This window comes from Erpetoichthys calabaricus, chromosome 17 (assembly GCF_900747795.2).
Source record: "Erpetoichthys calabaricus chromosome 17, fErpCal1.3, whole genome shotgun sequence".
Taxonomy (NCBI): domain Eukaryota; kingdom Metazoa; phylum Chordata; class Cladistia; order Polypteriformes; family Polypteridae; genus Erpetoichthys; species Erpetoichthys calabaricus.
In genome coordinates, this window is record NC_041410.2 from 76,105,389 (window position 1) to 76,120,932 (window position 15,544).

Consider the following 15,544-nt stretch of genomic DNA (forward strand, 5'->3'; position numbering starts at 1 on the left):
TAATATGTTTAAATTGGTGAATAATTATATTTAATTGAATTAGGAAGAGGCAAGTTCTGATTAAATGTATTTTGTGAAAGTAGGTAAAATCTTGAAAGTAAGTCATAGTTTGTGTATTTTATAACATAAAAGCATAAAAAAAGCTGATTTCAGTACTTTACAGTTTTAGATTACATTACATCACAGAAACCCAACCCACCCCCTTTTTAGCAAAGAGAGGATAATCCGCCTGGCTGCTAGCTGTGTACATAGCAGTATTTTTTGAAAACAGACTGTTTTGTTTTTTGTGACTTTGTGATGAAAATCTATACTGTTAAGCAGGTTAAGAAATAGCAGAATTGATCCAAACTAACTGAGCTTACAAATGTTCATAGTAATCATTGTGTTCATGATATACCATACTGAAACTGGATTTCTTTTTTCCATATAAATAGAGTTTGTGTATAGTGTAGCATATATGTATTCAAATTCTGGGAAATGTGTTATACTGAGAGCAGTAGCAACAGATTTTTTTTTTTTTATGTTAATGTGGGCCAATTTTAATACTGTTACTGTTTTTATTTGTTTTGCAGATGAAAAGCATAATATTTAAAAAGATATTAATCTTTTATTGCATGGGACAAGCATTTATACTTGAATGGCAGTTTGCAAATTTGTGAAATAATGCATTTTGTACTTGTTTTTAGTTCGAATTGGGGCCATGCTGGCATATACCCCACTTGATGAGAAGAGTCTAGCACTTTTATTGAACTACCTTCAGGATTTTTTAAAGTAAGAATTTTATTCTTTAATTTGCATGTATTTACAGATTTCTTACCTCCTGGAGTGCTTTGGGTGTAGTGGTAGTTGTAGCAATAGTGTTGTGCTTCTTCCAATCATTAACTTGGCACAATGCAGCTCCATACATTATGACATGGTGTTTATGCTGCAATCACCAACTTATTTAGTCCCTTTTATAGGTGCATTTGCATCTTACACTTTGGTACGGTTTGGCATACTTACACTACCAGTCAAAAGTTTTTAGAACACCTCAGTTTTTTCAATTTTTATGGAAATGCACACAGTTTAATGGCTTAATGTTTCATGAAAATAAGCTATATAACAAATAAGCAATGGCAAATTTAAAAAGTCAATGAATCATTAAGTATACAACATTTTATTCATATTTTCTGTTCGTCAAAGTAGCCAATTTTGCTGATGTAACAGCCAAACTGTGGTAACCCTTTTGATTCAAAATGCCAGTCACTATATGTAAGTCACCAACTCTGCCTCCAGCAAAAGAACTCCATTACACTTCCTCCTCCATGTTTGACAGTTGGTGTCGCACAGTGAGGAACCATCCTTTCACCAACTTGACGGTGTACAAACACCCTGCATGATGAACTGAAGGTTTCAAGTTTTGATTCATTGGTCCAGAAGACTTTCTTCCAGTATGCAGTAGTCCACAGCTGGCATTTCATGGGTCAGGCAAGGCTTATTTTGTCCTTTTAAGGAATGGCTTTCTTACTGCCACTTGGCCTATCAAACCTGCAGCACAAAGTCTCAAAGTGTTTGCTTGTACCACTTTTATACAATATACCTTTTTAATTAACAATTTCTCAGTAAAACTTCTCTCAGTGTCACATATGGTGTCATATAGCCAGCCAGCAGGAATTCCTGTAGTCAACATAGTTCTGTTGTATTCTACAGAAGCTGAATGGTGATGCATTTCCTTAGGTTTGTTTTTGTTTTATGTATCTTTGGCTAATGCTTTAATTTTTTTTGCTGACACTGTCACGGCAACTCCTAAAGATAATGTTTCAGTGGTACGTGTCTCTTACCAGGATTCAGTTTTTGCAATATGAGACTAATAATCTTTACTACTTTGGTATCAAAGCCTTTTATTTTACTTGTAATAAATCATTAGTCAAGGCCTAACATGGATTACAGCAGATCAGATCTTTTCGAAGAAAGTGTTTGTGGCAAATGTCATGTGATGTGTGGTGTTTAAATACTGTTACATGAATGAATATGTGTAAACTGAATTATTTGATTTAAAGCATGTGTGTTAAACTTTCAAAATAATGCTTTATAATACCTAGCTCAGGCTGAGATATATTAACAAACAACTACTGCTACATTTTCTAAATGATGGACACGGGCAGACACTGGAGGCACATTCTAAAGACAGGTGTAAATGTAATCCATCCAAGTTATACATGGATACAATTTGCATCTGAAATGAACGTTAAGGGGGGGGTCCTTGAGAAAACTGATCATTGCGGACCATAATGTTCTGAGTATTGACAAACCGGCCGCTTCAAAAAGGTCCAAGGGCTGGATCTGGCCTGTAGGCCTTGAGTTTGACACCCCGATTTTAAAATAATTTTGATTAATCTTCTTAGTATGGAATTTGGAATTTGACAGTATCTGATAATCTCTTACACATCATATACAAGCAGTTGTCAGTTAACTGGGTTTAAAGAGAATGCCCTGCAGATGACTCATAACCCATCAACATGATTAAAATAAAACTAGCTATGTGGTACTAAATATTTATAGTACTATGCAGCAGTTTTAGTCCATCCAAGAAAAATATATTTAAGCGTAGTCATGTGGACATTAAATTTATTTGCTGAAGGAAACACATGCGCTCTCTCTCGCACAAGCACAATGTCATATTTAGTTAAAAAGCTCAAATTTGGTAGGGTGCTACCATCTAGGTCAGTGGTTCCCAAAGTGGGGGTTGTGAGACATTGGGGGGGGGGGGGGGGGGGGGTCGCGAGATAATTTCCAAGAAATCAAATACTTTTTAAAAACTTTTTAGAAATTAATTAATTTAATTTTTTAGAAATAACATTTTATCCATAACTAACAAAAGATAAAAACTAGTAGTTAATAGTTACATTTAATAAAAACATGCAAATTAAAAAGCCATCAGACTGTCTTGGAGCGAGTGCGTCGGTGTGTATACAGACGGGTGCTGGAGCGATGCTGGGGAAAAAGAAAGGTCTTAAAGCAAGAGTCTTACAAGTGGCGCCTCACGTAAAATTCACGCATTGTATTATACACAGAGAAGCTCTTGCGAGCAAAACACTTGACCCAGAACTTAAACGTGTTCTTGAGACTACGATAAAAATGGTCAACAATATAAAAGCGCATCCACTCAATATCAGACTGTTTGCCACTCTCTGTAACGAACTGCGATCGGAGCATGAGTGCTTGCTTTTCCATACAGAAGTCAGGTGGCTTTCGCGAGGGAATGTGCTCTGCCGCCTGTTTGAGCTGCGGGACGAAGTGCGCTTATTTCTGATGGAGCATGGGTCCCAGCTCGCTGATCACCTCACTGATCCTGACTGGTTAACAAGGCTAGCGTATTTGGCTTGCATATTTGAAAAACTGAATGGACTTAATATGTCATTTCAAGGTGAGAACACACACATAATTTCGCTAAATGATAAAATCCACGCATTCAAGAGAAAACTTGAGTGCTGGACTGAGCAAGTTGAAATAGGAAGGATTGATATGTTTTCTGAGCTGGATGAAAAAAGTTCTATGGTTGTTAGAGCGTTATGTTCTTTTTTGTTGTCATGCTCTTGTTTGGATAAGATGTTTTGTTGAAATTAAACAAATGAGTAAATTATTATTAAAAAAATTTATATGGTTGTTAGACCATTGTGTTCTTTCGTGTTGTCATTCTCATGTTTGGATAGGCCTATTGGCGCATGTGCACCGTTGCGCGCAACATTTGTATATTTCAACCACTTCCGAGGATAGTGGGGGTCACGAGTCACTGGCATGGTTATTTTGGGGGTCGTGAGCTGAAAAGTTTGGGAACCCCTGATCTAGGTAGTAGGTATCTGCTAAGAAAGGACATTTTAATATCAGTATAAAGGGGTAAAAAAAAAAAAAACGAAATACCTTAAAATCTCAAAAAAACCTCAAAAATGCTTTTGACTGATTTTATTAAAATTTGGTGACATTGTAGACAAAAGTAAATTTCGCTAGCACACGTTTATTTGTTGGTGTTTATCATTAACCACTCTCTAGTGAGTGGGACATTATAATGTACAGCGTTCCCCGTTTCGCCACAGCAATCTTATGGAGAATTGGGGCATGCCGGTTTATGCAATTGAGTACTGTCTGCATAAGTTAAGTGAAAGGAGCAAAGTTCATTGAAGCTAAAAGACGCATTTAACAAGTGCTTGCCAGGCTCTATGGCTATGTGTGGTCAATTTTGCCCAACTGTTGCTGTGAATAAGTTATCTAATATATATTAAACCCCCATCTTTTTTGCTACCTTGTGTGAATACTTATGTATGGATTACATTTCCTGTCAACCAATGTGATTCTTCACACATTAGCATTGAACAAAGTTCAAATAACAGAATCAACAAACATAGAATGTCATGAGAGGTAGCAACTGCTGCTTTTTGCATTTTTTTTTTTTTATAAATAATACCTTAGTAACTTTAGAGTAACAATTTCATTATCTCCGTGTTTATTTTGGAAATGTTTCTCAACATTTATGGCCTTGGCACCCAGTTTTACCTTTTAAAGTTCTTTGACAGCATTTGAAGAGTGTAAAGTTCCCCCTTCATGAATAAAGTGCAATTTAAAGAGCGGGGATAAGGGTGTGCATCCATGGTGAAATGAGTGCTGTTAGAAATGGGGAAAAATATTATGTGGTGCTATAGATCACTTCAGTGGACTGGGGGTATGACACTTTTGAAGGTAAATGTGAGAGAAACTGATTATACCACTTTTTTTTTTTTTTTTTTTGCAAATCAGTTTATAGCCTTGTACTTTTGAAAACGCCAACACTGTTGTTCATCTGCATATCGTCATTCAGTTTGCATTACTAATCAATGTTCAACATTAAGTGCTTTGTGAAGTTTAAAAAAAAAAAAAAAAAAAAAAGAAAAAGATAACAAAAAGAAAAAAAACTGTCCACTTAGCAAATTAAGTGATGCGCAAAACAACAATTGCACAGAATGAAGCATGATTCCCTCTCTCCCGACCCCCCCCCCCCCCCCCCCCCCCCCCCTTTACTGATGTGATGCTGTTTCTCAAAATGTGATGAGAAAAGAACAGGATTGTGCTATTCAGTGAGTAAAAATAATTAGTAGCTTTTTTTGTTTATTAGTAGATATTTATTCAAATCCACTCAATACTGAGTCAGTACTAATTTTAGGCTTTGGTGCTAATAGAGAGTAGAGATTTTTAGCTTTGAATGAATCATCTTTAAATAACCCATATAACATTACTGAATACCACTTTAAGGCAGAGTTCTACTGCAATCTCTTTCATACCAACACCACCGAGGACTGTTTATAACAGGATCAACAAAAAGCAGCTCAAGTCAACTAATACTATTAGACCCTGGTAAAAGAAAAAAAAATGCTAACATACTATATAGAAAAGTACTTGGGTAGTTACATAGTACTTCTGATACATCTGATTAACCAGTGGCAGGATAACTGAGTCCCAGGCGAAGCTGAGTAGCACAGCTAGTGTAGATATATAGAACTATATTTGTCCCCTGGAGGATGTTTGACTTTAAAGAAGCTCATTAAATATTATGACAAACTGACATGATTCTTCACTTAGGTTCATTATGAAAACAAATTGCATAAAGCATAAATATAAGTCTATCACACCAACCATGGTAAACCCCATAACGAGGGGCATGTGGATCAAACCCTTGGTAATGTAAATAGTCAATCATCAATTGGTAATGATATCATCCAGCCACACAAGCCTACTTTTGTGTTGTCTGTCTTTAGCTTGCCAAGTTTTTTCTACTTTCTTTAACATATTGATCACTACATCTTGAAAGTTGGTTTAATGTATAACTGCTTACTGACTGCAATTGATGCACTGACCTTGTTGATACAAAAGTATGATTTTGTGTCTGTTAAAGTATGTTTCCTTAGCCATACTTAAACCTTAACTTGAGGCACTCCTCTATTTGTGGTTACCATCCAGTACATCATTTGTTTGTTAAATTGCACCAGTAGCTCATCTTGTTTGGCTCATCACTATCTCATTAGTTGGAGTCCGACATGGTGTTTGACAACAGATGTATGGAATAGCCATGGTGCCTGAAGGATGAGTTTGAAAACCAGACCTGTGGTGTTCCAGCCACCCCAACAAGATACCAGTCTGTTGCTGTTTTTAAAAACAACATTTTTTGATTTGTATTGTGTTGTTTTATTTGTATCCTAATGTTGTACAATAAGGAAATATACACTTTAAAACCCAGATAACTAGCTCCAAAGAATTTTCTCAGTACTAGTACATCACCATATGTCTACAAATCCTATTTAAATTGTATTAAGTTAAAATGCTTGCAATACTTTGTCCGCACAGTACAGCTGATTAATAAACAGAAGAATCAATATTTAGGCAAATTCTTCTATTTTGTAGGCAAACAGACTATCCAAAAAGGAAGAAGTCACCACAGACCTGTACGAGAAATGGATTACAATTTTAATTTTTCACACTGCTGAGTCTGAGGTGCATGTTGGCAGCTATAATGCCTCAGATCACCAGGACAATTGTCATCATAAACAGTATTTTACAGGAGGAGGATTTGTTCCGAGTACTCTGGTTTTCCTTACATATCCAAAGGATGATGTTCACCTTAGAATAACCAGCCATTCTAAGCTGCCCCGGGTTTTTGAATTAATGGCAATGGCCGGTCTATGGTAGTTTTCCTGTTTTGCGTTCCCATGGTGCTAGTGTAGGCTTTGGCGCTTGTGATTCTAAATTTCATGGAACAGATCCTTGTAAAATAGACAGTATTGTATTGCTAAGGTATGTTACTGTTTGTTTTCCTAAAATTGTATGGCAGTGATGACAGGTGAAAAAAAAATTTCTTAGTCATTGATATCATTAAAATGGCAGTACTTAGGCTAGTGCAGGGAAGACCTGTAACTACATTATCCATACTAAAGCATGCCTTGTGTGGTGAAGATGTAACTTATTTAATGGCCTTTAACAAGCGCAGTACTTTTATGGAGTACATTTTTTCCCTTTTTTCCCCCATGGATATTCACCCATGAATGCTGTTGCTATTCAGTGTATGTTAAACTGAGGTTTTAACAAGGATATTGGCTGCAGGAAAAAATGTTAGATCATATGAAGTAGCTGTGGCTTGTGGCAATGTTAAAGTTTTTAAAGGATATCCACTGTGGCTTTAAATTGTCTCAATTTGTAGACTCTTGCAAGTGTAATGAGCACTTACAGCACTCATCCTGAGGCGGTCTTCAGAACGCACTGATAAGTATTGTTAAGGACAGACTGACCAGATTTCTTTCTTGCACATACTTAATGCCCCCTTACACTGGTTAGTCGTTTGATTAATTTGTAACAGTTATTTTAAAATTTTGTAAAGTTTAAATAGGTCCTAAGATAAGCTAGTAAGTCTTGTACTTAATTCTTCATGAATTTTTTAAAATACGGCATGCGTTAGTTTTTTAAACTACATATAGAATTTATAGATATGAAGACTTTTAGTGAAATAGACTTTTGTTAAATATGATTGCCTTATTAAAACAGCTGTAGAATTGTAAAAAGTGTTACAGTGGCTGTATAGTCATGTGAAAAGTGAGTGCACTCCATGAAATGTTTTATTTGTAGCCTATGCTGACATAGATTTCATCCTTTTTAAACAGAATCTTTAGATAAAGATGTATATTACTATGAAAATTTCACATTGTAATAATCAATGAAAAAATGAACAGCTACAGTCATATGAAAAAGTTTGGGATCCCCTCTCAGCAATTTACTTTCATGAAAAAAAGATAACTGTGGTATGTCTTTCATTTCCTAAGAACATCTGAGTACTGGGGTGTTTTCCGAACAAAGAGTTTTAGTGAAGCAGTATTTAGTTGTATGAAAATAAATCAAATGTGAAAAACTGGCTGTGCAAAAATTCGGGTCCCCTTGTAATTTTGCTGATTTGAATGCAGGTAACTGCTCAATGCTGATTACTTGCAACACCAAATTGGTTGGATTAGCTCATTAAGCCTTGAACTTCATAGACCGGTGTGTCCAATCATGAGAAAAGGTATTTAAGGTGGTCAATTGCAAGTTGTGCTTCCCTTTGACTCTCCTCTGAAGAGTGACAGCATGGGATCCTCAAAGCAACTCTCAAAAGATCTCAAAACAAAGATTGTTCAGTATCATGGTTTAGGGGAAGGCTTCAAAAAGCCATCTCAGAGGTTTAAACTGTCAGTTTCAACTGTAAGGAATGTAATCAGGAAACAGAAGGCCACAGGCACAGTTGCTGTTAAACCCAGGTCTGCCAGGCCAGGAAAATACAGGCGCGGCATATGGGCAGGATTGTGAGGATGGTTACCGACAACCCACAGATCACCTCCAAACACCTGCAGGAACATCTTGCTGCAGATGGTGTATCTGTACATCGTTCTACAATTCGGTGCAATTTGCACAAAGAACATCTGTATGGCAGGGTGATGAGAAAGAAGCCCTTTCTGCGCTCACGCCACAAACAGTCGCTTGTTGTATGCAAATGCTCATTTAGACAAGCCAGATTAATTTTGGAACCCAGTGCTTTGGACTGGTGAGACAAAAATTGAGTTACTTGGTCATAACAAAAAGTGCTGTGCATGGCGGAAGAACAACACCACATTCCAAGAAAAAACACCTGCTACCTACTGTCAAATTTGGTGGAGGTTCCATCATGCTGTTGGGCTGTGTGGCTAGTTCAGGGACTGGGGCCCTTGTTAAAGTCGAGGGTCGGATGAATTCAACCCAATATCAACAAATTCTTCAGGATAATGTTCAAGCATTATTCACAAAGTTGAAGTTACGCAGGGGTTGGATATTCCAACAAGACAATGACCCAAAACACAGTTTGAAATCTACAAAGGCATTTATGCAGAGGGAGAAGTACAATGTTCTGGAATGGCTGTCACAGTCCCCTGACTTGAATATCATTGAAAATCTGTGGGATGATTTGAAGCAGGCTGTCCATGCTCGGCAACCATCAAATGTAACTGAACTGGAGAGATTTTGTATGGAAGAATGGTCAACAATATCTCCATCCAGAATCCAGACACTCATCAAAGGCTATAGGAGGCATCTAGAAGCTGTTATGTTTGCAAAAGGAGGATCAACTAAATATTGATGTAATATCTCTGTTGGGGTGCCCAAATTTATGCACCTGTCTAATTTTGTTATGATGCATATTGCATATTTTCTGTTAATCCAATAAACTTAATGTCACTGCTGAAATACTACTGTTTCCATAAGGCATGTCATATATTAAAAAGAAGTTTCTACTTTGAACGCTCAGCCAATGATAAACAAAAATTCAAAGAACTAAGAGGGGTTCCCAAATTTTTTCATATGACTGTATTTGATTTCTATCCATGAAAAAATAAGTATACCATTGGCTTTAATTGTGGGCATTCTTTGGTAGAAGCATCCTCAAGTAGGCATTTCTTATAATTGTCCACCTGTCTTCAACATTGACCCAGAGCATTTTTCCTACTCCTCCATGCGGAGTTCTTTTAGCTGTGTAATGTTTGAGGGGTATTTTGCATTCATAACCTGTTTCCAATCCCCCCAAAGCACCTTGATAGGATTTAGATCTGGGCTTTGACTTAGAAATTCCAGAACCCTCCATTTCTTTGTTTTCAGCCATTCCTTGGTTCCATGGTTTTACTGGTATGTCTAGGGTAATTGTCATGTTGCAAGGACCAGTTTTGGCTGAGCTTCAGTCTTCTGATAGTCTCACATCACCCTCAACCATTCTTTGGAGCAATGGTGAATTCATATTGAAGTCTATGAAGGTTAGCTGCCCATGCCCTGTTATAGCAAAATCAGTCCCAAATCATAACATTTCCATCACCATGATGTATAGTGAGTATCAAGTGAATGAATCTTTGCTTGTCTGTCTAGAGCTCAGTGTAGTATAGGCCCAACCTTTGCCTAGGTATTCGTGGGTAAACTTAGTGTTTTCCTGATGCTCTTCTTTCTGGGCAGCAAAGGTTTCTTCCTTGCACATCTCCCATGTAGGTCTAATTTCTTCAGCCTCTTTCTAATATTAGCTTGTGTGCTTTGACATCACCAGTGGCAAGAGCTAACCTGTAGATCTCGCAATGAAATGTTGCGGTTCTTGGAGACTTTTTTTTCAGTCTCTTATGTTCTGCTCTTAGGCTGAACTTACTGGGGTGGCCTTGCCTGGACAAACTGGCATTTGTTTGAAATCTTCTCCACTTAGAGATGATCTTTTGGGAAATTGACCTCCAATTGTTTGAAGATCTTTCTAAATCCTTTCCCATAATGATTGGCCTCTGAGAGCTTTTTTTGATTTAGGTATGGTGATAACACACACAACTAAGAACAAACTAAATGTCTGAGGAAAAAATAAGATGTGTTCCTCCAAGATCCTCCGTAATGATATAATCATTGTCACGAGATACTAATTTTAGGTATTTGAGGTAGTAATAAATATAGAGGTCAACTTACTTTTCCATCCATCCATTATCCAACCCCCCTGATATCCTAACACAGGGTCAAAGGGGTCTGCTGGAGCCAGTCCCAGCCAACACAGGGCGCAAGGCAGGAACAAACCCCTGGCAGGGCGCCAGCCCACCGCAGGGTGCACGTACACACACACACACACACACACACACCAAACACACTAGGGACAAAATCGCCAATACACCTAACCTGTATGTCTTTGGACTGTGGGAGGAAACCCACGCAGAACATGCAAACTCCACACAGGGAGAACCTGGGAAGCGAACCCTTTTCAAAAGTTTAAACTGTGCTCCATGACAAGACAGATGACAGTTCCGTCTCATAATTAAAAGAATGCAAACATATCTTCCTCTTCAAAGGAGTGCGTGTCAGGAGCAGAGACTGTCAGAAAGAGAGAGAAAAGCAAACAAATCAATAGGGCTGTTTGGCTTTTAAGTATGCGAAGCACTGCGGCACAAAGCTGTTGAAGGCGGCAGCTCACACCCCCTCCGTCAGGAGCAGAGAAAGAGAGAGAGAGACAGAGAAAAACAAACAATCAAAAATCAATATGTGCCCTTCGGGCTTTTAAGTATGCGAAGCACCGTACAGCATGTCGCTTCACGAAGCAGCTGCACAGAAGGGAGCAACGTGAAGATAATCTTTCAGCATTTTTATACTAGCATCCATATTGTCCAGGTGTGCGAACAGCCCCCCTGCTCAATCCCCCTACGTCAGGATCAGAGAATGTCAGCGCAAGAGAGAGAGAAAGAAAAGTAAGTTGGGTAGCTTCTCAGCCATCTGCCAATAGCGTCCCTTGTATGAAATCAACTGGGCAAACCAACTGAGGAAGCATGTACCAGAAATTAAAAGACCCATTGTCCGCAGAAATCCGTGAACCAGCAAAAAATCTGCGATTATATATTTAAATATGCTTACATATGAAATCCGCGATAGAGTGAAGCCGCGAAGCGCGATATAGCGTGGGATTACTGTATTACCATTATCTATAGATATTGTTTAGCTGAAGATCAAATTGGCACTTTTCAAGAACAAAAATGCTGCGGTATTCTCTGAAGTAAGACCCCACAGTTTAGACACTTATTGTATAATGCATCTTAATGAATTTCACCTAGGGATGAGATAATTGTTAAGTCACAAGTGGGTCCAGGGGTAATAGGATGGGTTGGGAACAAGGGGATAGTGATGGGCATGTAAAATGACATTTGCTTTAAAAAAAAAAAAAAAAAGTTAGACTATTTTATCTGTATCATCTCTACATGATAACCACCTTTTACCACCCTCTGGAACTTGCACAGATTTAATATTTGGAAAACGTGTGGGATTAAATCATTTAGAGATTTGAATATAAATGTCTTTGCATCCTATGAACAATTATACTCCAAATTTAACCTCCCATCAACACAATTTTTCCATTATCTCCAAATTAGATACTTTGCTAAACGAAATCTGCCCAGTGTTCCTCACCTCCCACCTATTTCTATTCCAGAAGAGATACTAATCAGTCTTGGGGACTCGGATAGCATTTCTATAATATATAAAAACATTTTAAAGTCCCTTCTTTTTAAAGATCCCAGAGTACAGTGGGAAAAGGATCTCTTACTCAACATTTCAGAAACTGAGTGGAAGACAGCCACACACAGAATTCACTCTCTAGCTCCATATGGGCAAAACATTCAGTTATTCAACTTAATCTTTTATCAAGCACATCTGAAATTGTCCAAGATGTTTCCGGGGAATGTTCCAACCCGTGAACGTTGCAATCAAGCTCCAGCTTCACTAGGCCACATGCTTTGGGTGTGTATCAAATTAACATCATTCTGGACGAACATTTTTAAATGGCAATCGGACAGCCTTGGTGTCCCAAACCCTCCTAATCCATTAACAGCTGTGTTTGGGGTACTTCCAGATGGGCTTAAAGTGGAGAAGGACAAACAAACTGTAATTGCCTTTACTTCACTACTAGCACGTAGACTTGACTAGCTCAACTGGAAGAATACTAATCCAGCTCTATAAGTCAGTAGATAGCGGTTGTTATATACTATTTGAAATTAGAAAAAATCAAATTCTCACTTGGAGGATCTGTGCAAAACATTTTTAAAACCTGGCAGGACCTAATCCAATAACATTTTAGAATAAGCATTTATATTGGGGCAAAAGACTCCATTCTCTCTTTACTGCTCTTAACATCTTTTAGTTGTTGGCCTTCCTCTCTGTCTCATGGGTGGGGGTTGATTTGATTTTAGTTTTGCTAAGTTTGACATGATTGTATGGAATGTTATATGCTTTTAATAAATAAAAAAAGCATTGTCAATTTTAGAAGTATTTTATAATTTATAACTTTCCTTTTGTGCTTTTGCAGGTATCTAGTGAAAAATGCTTCTACTCTCTTTAGTGCCAGCGACTATGAAGTGGCTCCTCCAGAGTATCATCGGAAAGCAGTGTGAAGAAATAATCAAAATGTCAGATGGATTTTTCCCCCTCCTACTTTCACAGTTCAAGTTCGGTGGTTTCAGATTTGGGTGGATAAGAGAGGAGCTTATCATTCAAAAAATTGTCCCAAGTTAGATCTAATTTACAGTTTGCAATTGAAACTCCTTGGTATGCCCACCCCCCAAAGAGAACTGTGTTATGTGGATGACTTTATGGATCTATTTATTGATCACCTCCTCCTTCCAGTATTTAAATGTGAAAAACACATACAGTCTTGCCTCTCATTGCTAAGTGTAATTAGACATTTAGCAAATTGGAAGAGACTTGAAACGTTAGCTAGGTGACAGAGAGGCACATTTTGGTTGCCATGTTTTGTACATTATACAAATTTGAGAAATGAGAACCCCAATGAAGAGAGAGGTCTCACTCAGTTTTGGAATACTTTAATATTTATGAAGCCAGAGTTCATTTGTCCAGTTTTTCTGTAGCCCTTCTCTCCCCCAGCCTTAAAAGATTTTTTTTGTCAGATGGACTAGTGTGAGCAATATATGCCTAAGAGCCATCTCTTATGTTACACAAAAAATTGTTAGAATCCATTTTTACCCAAATATACACTGTAAAGTGTGTCCCACTATTTTACTTTTTTCTTTTGGTGGTGGTATATTCTCACTTGAACATGTATTTGACCCAATTTCCCTCCTGACTGGCTGCAAATGGCAGTATTACCTTTATCTCTTGGCCAAATGAAGAGGTTTTTATATTTCTCATTTGTCAGTGTCTTGTATATACAGTTGTAAATAAAAATGTTTAATTCTGGGTTTGTCCTGTGCCTGTGCTTTTTGCCTGCTGTTGTCAGTTGAGGATTAAAGCTTTTTTCCCCGTTGTTCAAAAAGTATTGAGTGCTATAAAATGTACTATATATTTAACAGTGCAAGTAAATATACTTTTTATACAGAATACATTTTTTCCTTTGAATTGGAATGGTGATTGCCATTTTAATAGTGTAGTATTTCTGTTAAAAATGTTGTTAGAATTAATTCCTTAATTTTACATGGGGTTTTAAAATAACAATGCCTTAACATTATTTTTGAAAATCCATATATTTGGTAAGCGTGGAGGCAGTGGTTTATTACATTTGGTAAACTGCTGCTGATTTTTTGAGTTGACCAATGTGCAAGCCTTTAATAATGGATAACGGGGACTTTTGCTAAAAAGAACCCGTTTATCCGTTTTTTTTTTTTATCTTATGCCATACCTTGTTTTAGTTGTACTTTCTGATAAAACTGAATGGTACAAGGATATTCAGCTACTGAGAAACACTGTCCAAAAGGTGAGTACATTTGTGTTTATTAAAATATATACTGTTTCTCCTGTATATTTAATGTGCTTAAGCTTTTATTCAAAGCATCCTAGAATTAAATTGTAGACATAAATGGAAAGAATCAACAATGTAATTAACTTGCTCACATCCATACTGTGAGCTTTTGCTGGCAATTTAACTGGAAACTTGTGGTTCATAGGACTAATGGCTTAAGCTCAATTTGGACATTATTTTTGACATCAGTAGGTGGTGTAAAGCCAGTGATTTTACTGGTTATGCTTAACTCTGTACTGGCATTTCCCCATTCCCTTTAGTTAATGTATGCATGCCATCAGTTCAGACCACATTAGGAACCCTTATTTATAAGAAAAATCCATGTCAATTCGCTTCTCCAAGGTGGATGGTACCTGCACCTACTCGGTTTTCTATATACATTTTGTATACAAGTGTGCCAATGAACACCCCCAGTTATTCAGCGTACACAACAAGAGGTACACCAACACTACTTTTTTTTTCTACTTCAGGGATTGGTTTATAAAGTAATTATTAAATTTTGCTGACATGTCAATCTGCACTGGACTAGCTTAACCTGGGGTTATTTTTATTTTTACAGAGTTTTTACAGAAGGAAAGAAATCTCTGAATGCACAGTCCATGAAAAGTTAATGACTTGAGCTATTTGGATAGGACTAAAATTACAGCAGCCCCCTGGCAAAAATTACTTTAACCCACCTCCTGGTATAAAGCGAATTCCGTCCAAATGGGGCTTTAGCCACTGGAACACATTACCTGCATTTACTGAGACATGTAGTTGCAGTCCACCAGGTATGTGTTGATTTGTCTTTGGGTATCCTATTTTTATATTTTTTTCTGTACCCACTGTACATAGTATAATACCTTCTTGAGATGATCACTTTCCCCACTTAGGATTACCACAGCTTAAACTACTTCAGTATTACTTTTCAGTTTACTTGTTCAAAGCATGAAGAGAATGTAAAAATGAATTTCATCTACAGTAATCTAGTTGGAGAAGTTTTCTTCTGTTTATTCCTCAAAGACAAATCAACACACAGTGAGCATAGAAAAGAATCACCCCTTCAAAATATTCCCGTTTTTTTTTTGTTTTACAGCCTTAAATGAAAACCCACACAAAAATTATTTCTTCCCATCTTTACTTACTCAATGCACCTTATAACACTCAAGTGAAAGATATCACAGCTACAGTTCAGAAAAATGATAAAAAATCAAAAACGACATTAATAAAGGATCACCAAACCCCCCATCCCCCCCAAAATGT

General features: G+C 37.3%; 1 protein-coding gene across 3 annotated transcripts in view; it reads left to right on the forward strand.

The window, feature by feature from the left end:
• Window positions 1-13,743, forward strand: part of morf4l1 (mortality factor 4 like 1) — a 56,866-nt gene extending 43,123 nt beyond the window's left edge. For all 3 annotated transcript variants that reach the window (XM_051920762.1, XM_051920763.1, XM_028822646.2), the window contains 2 exons: window positions 687-771; window positions 12,857-13,743. In XM_051920762.1, coding sequence (XP_051776722.1) covers window positions 687-771; window positions 12,857-12,941 — 170 coding nt within the window. In that variant the 3' untranslated portion in view covers window positions 12,942-13,743. The remainder of the gene's footprint in view (window positions 1-686; window positions 772-12,856) is intronic.
• Window positions 13,744-15,544: the final 1,801 nt, after the last annotated feature.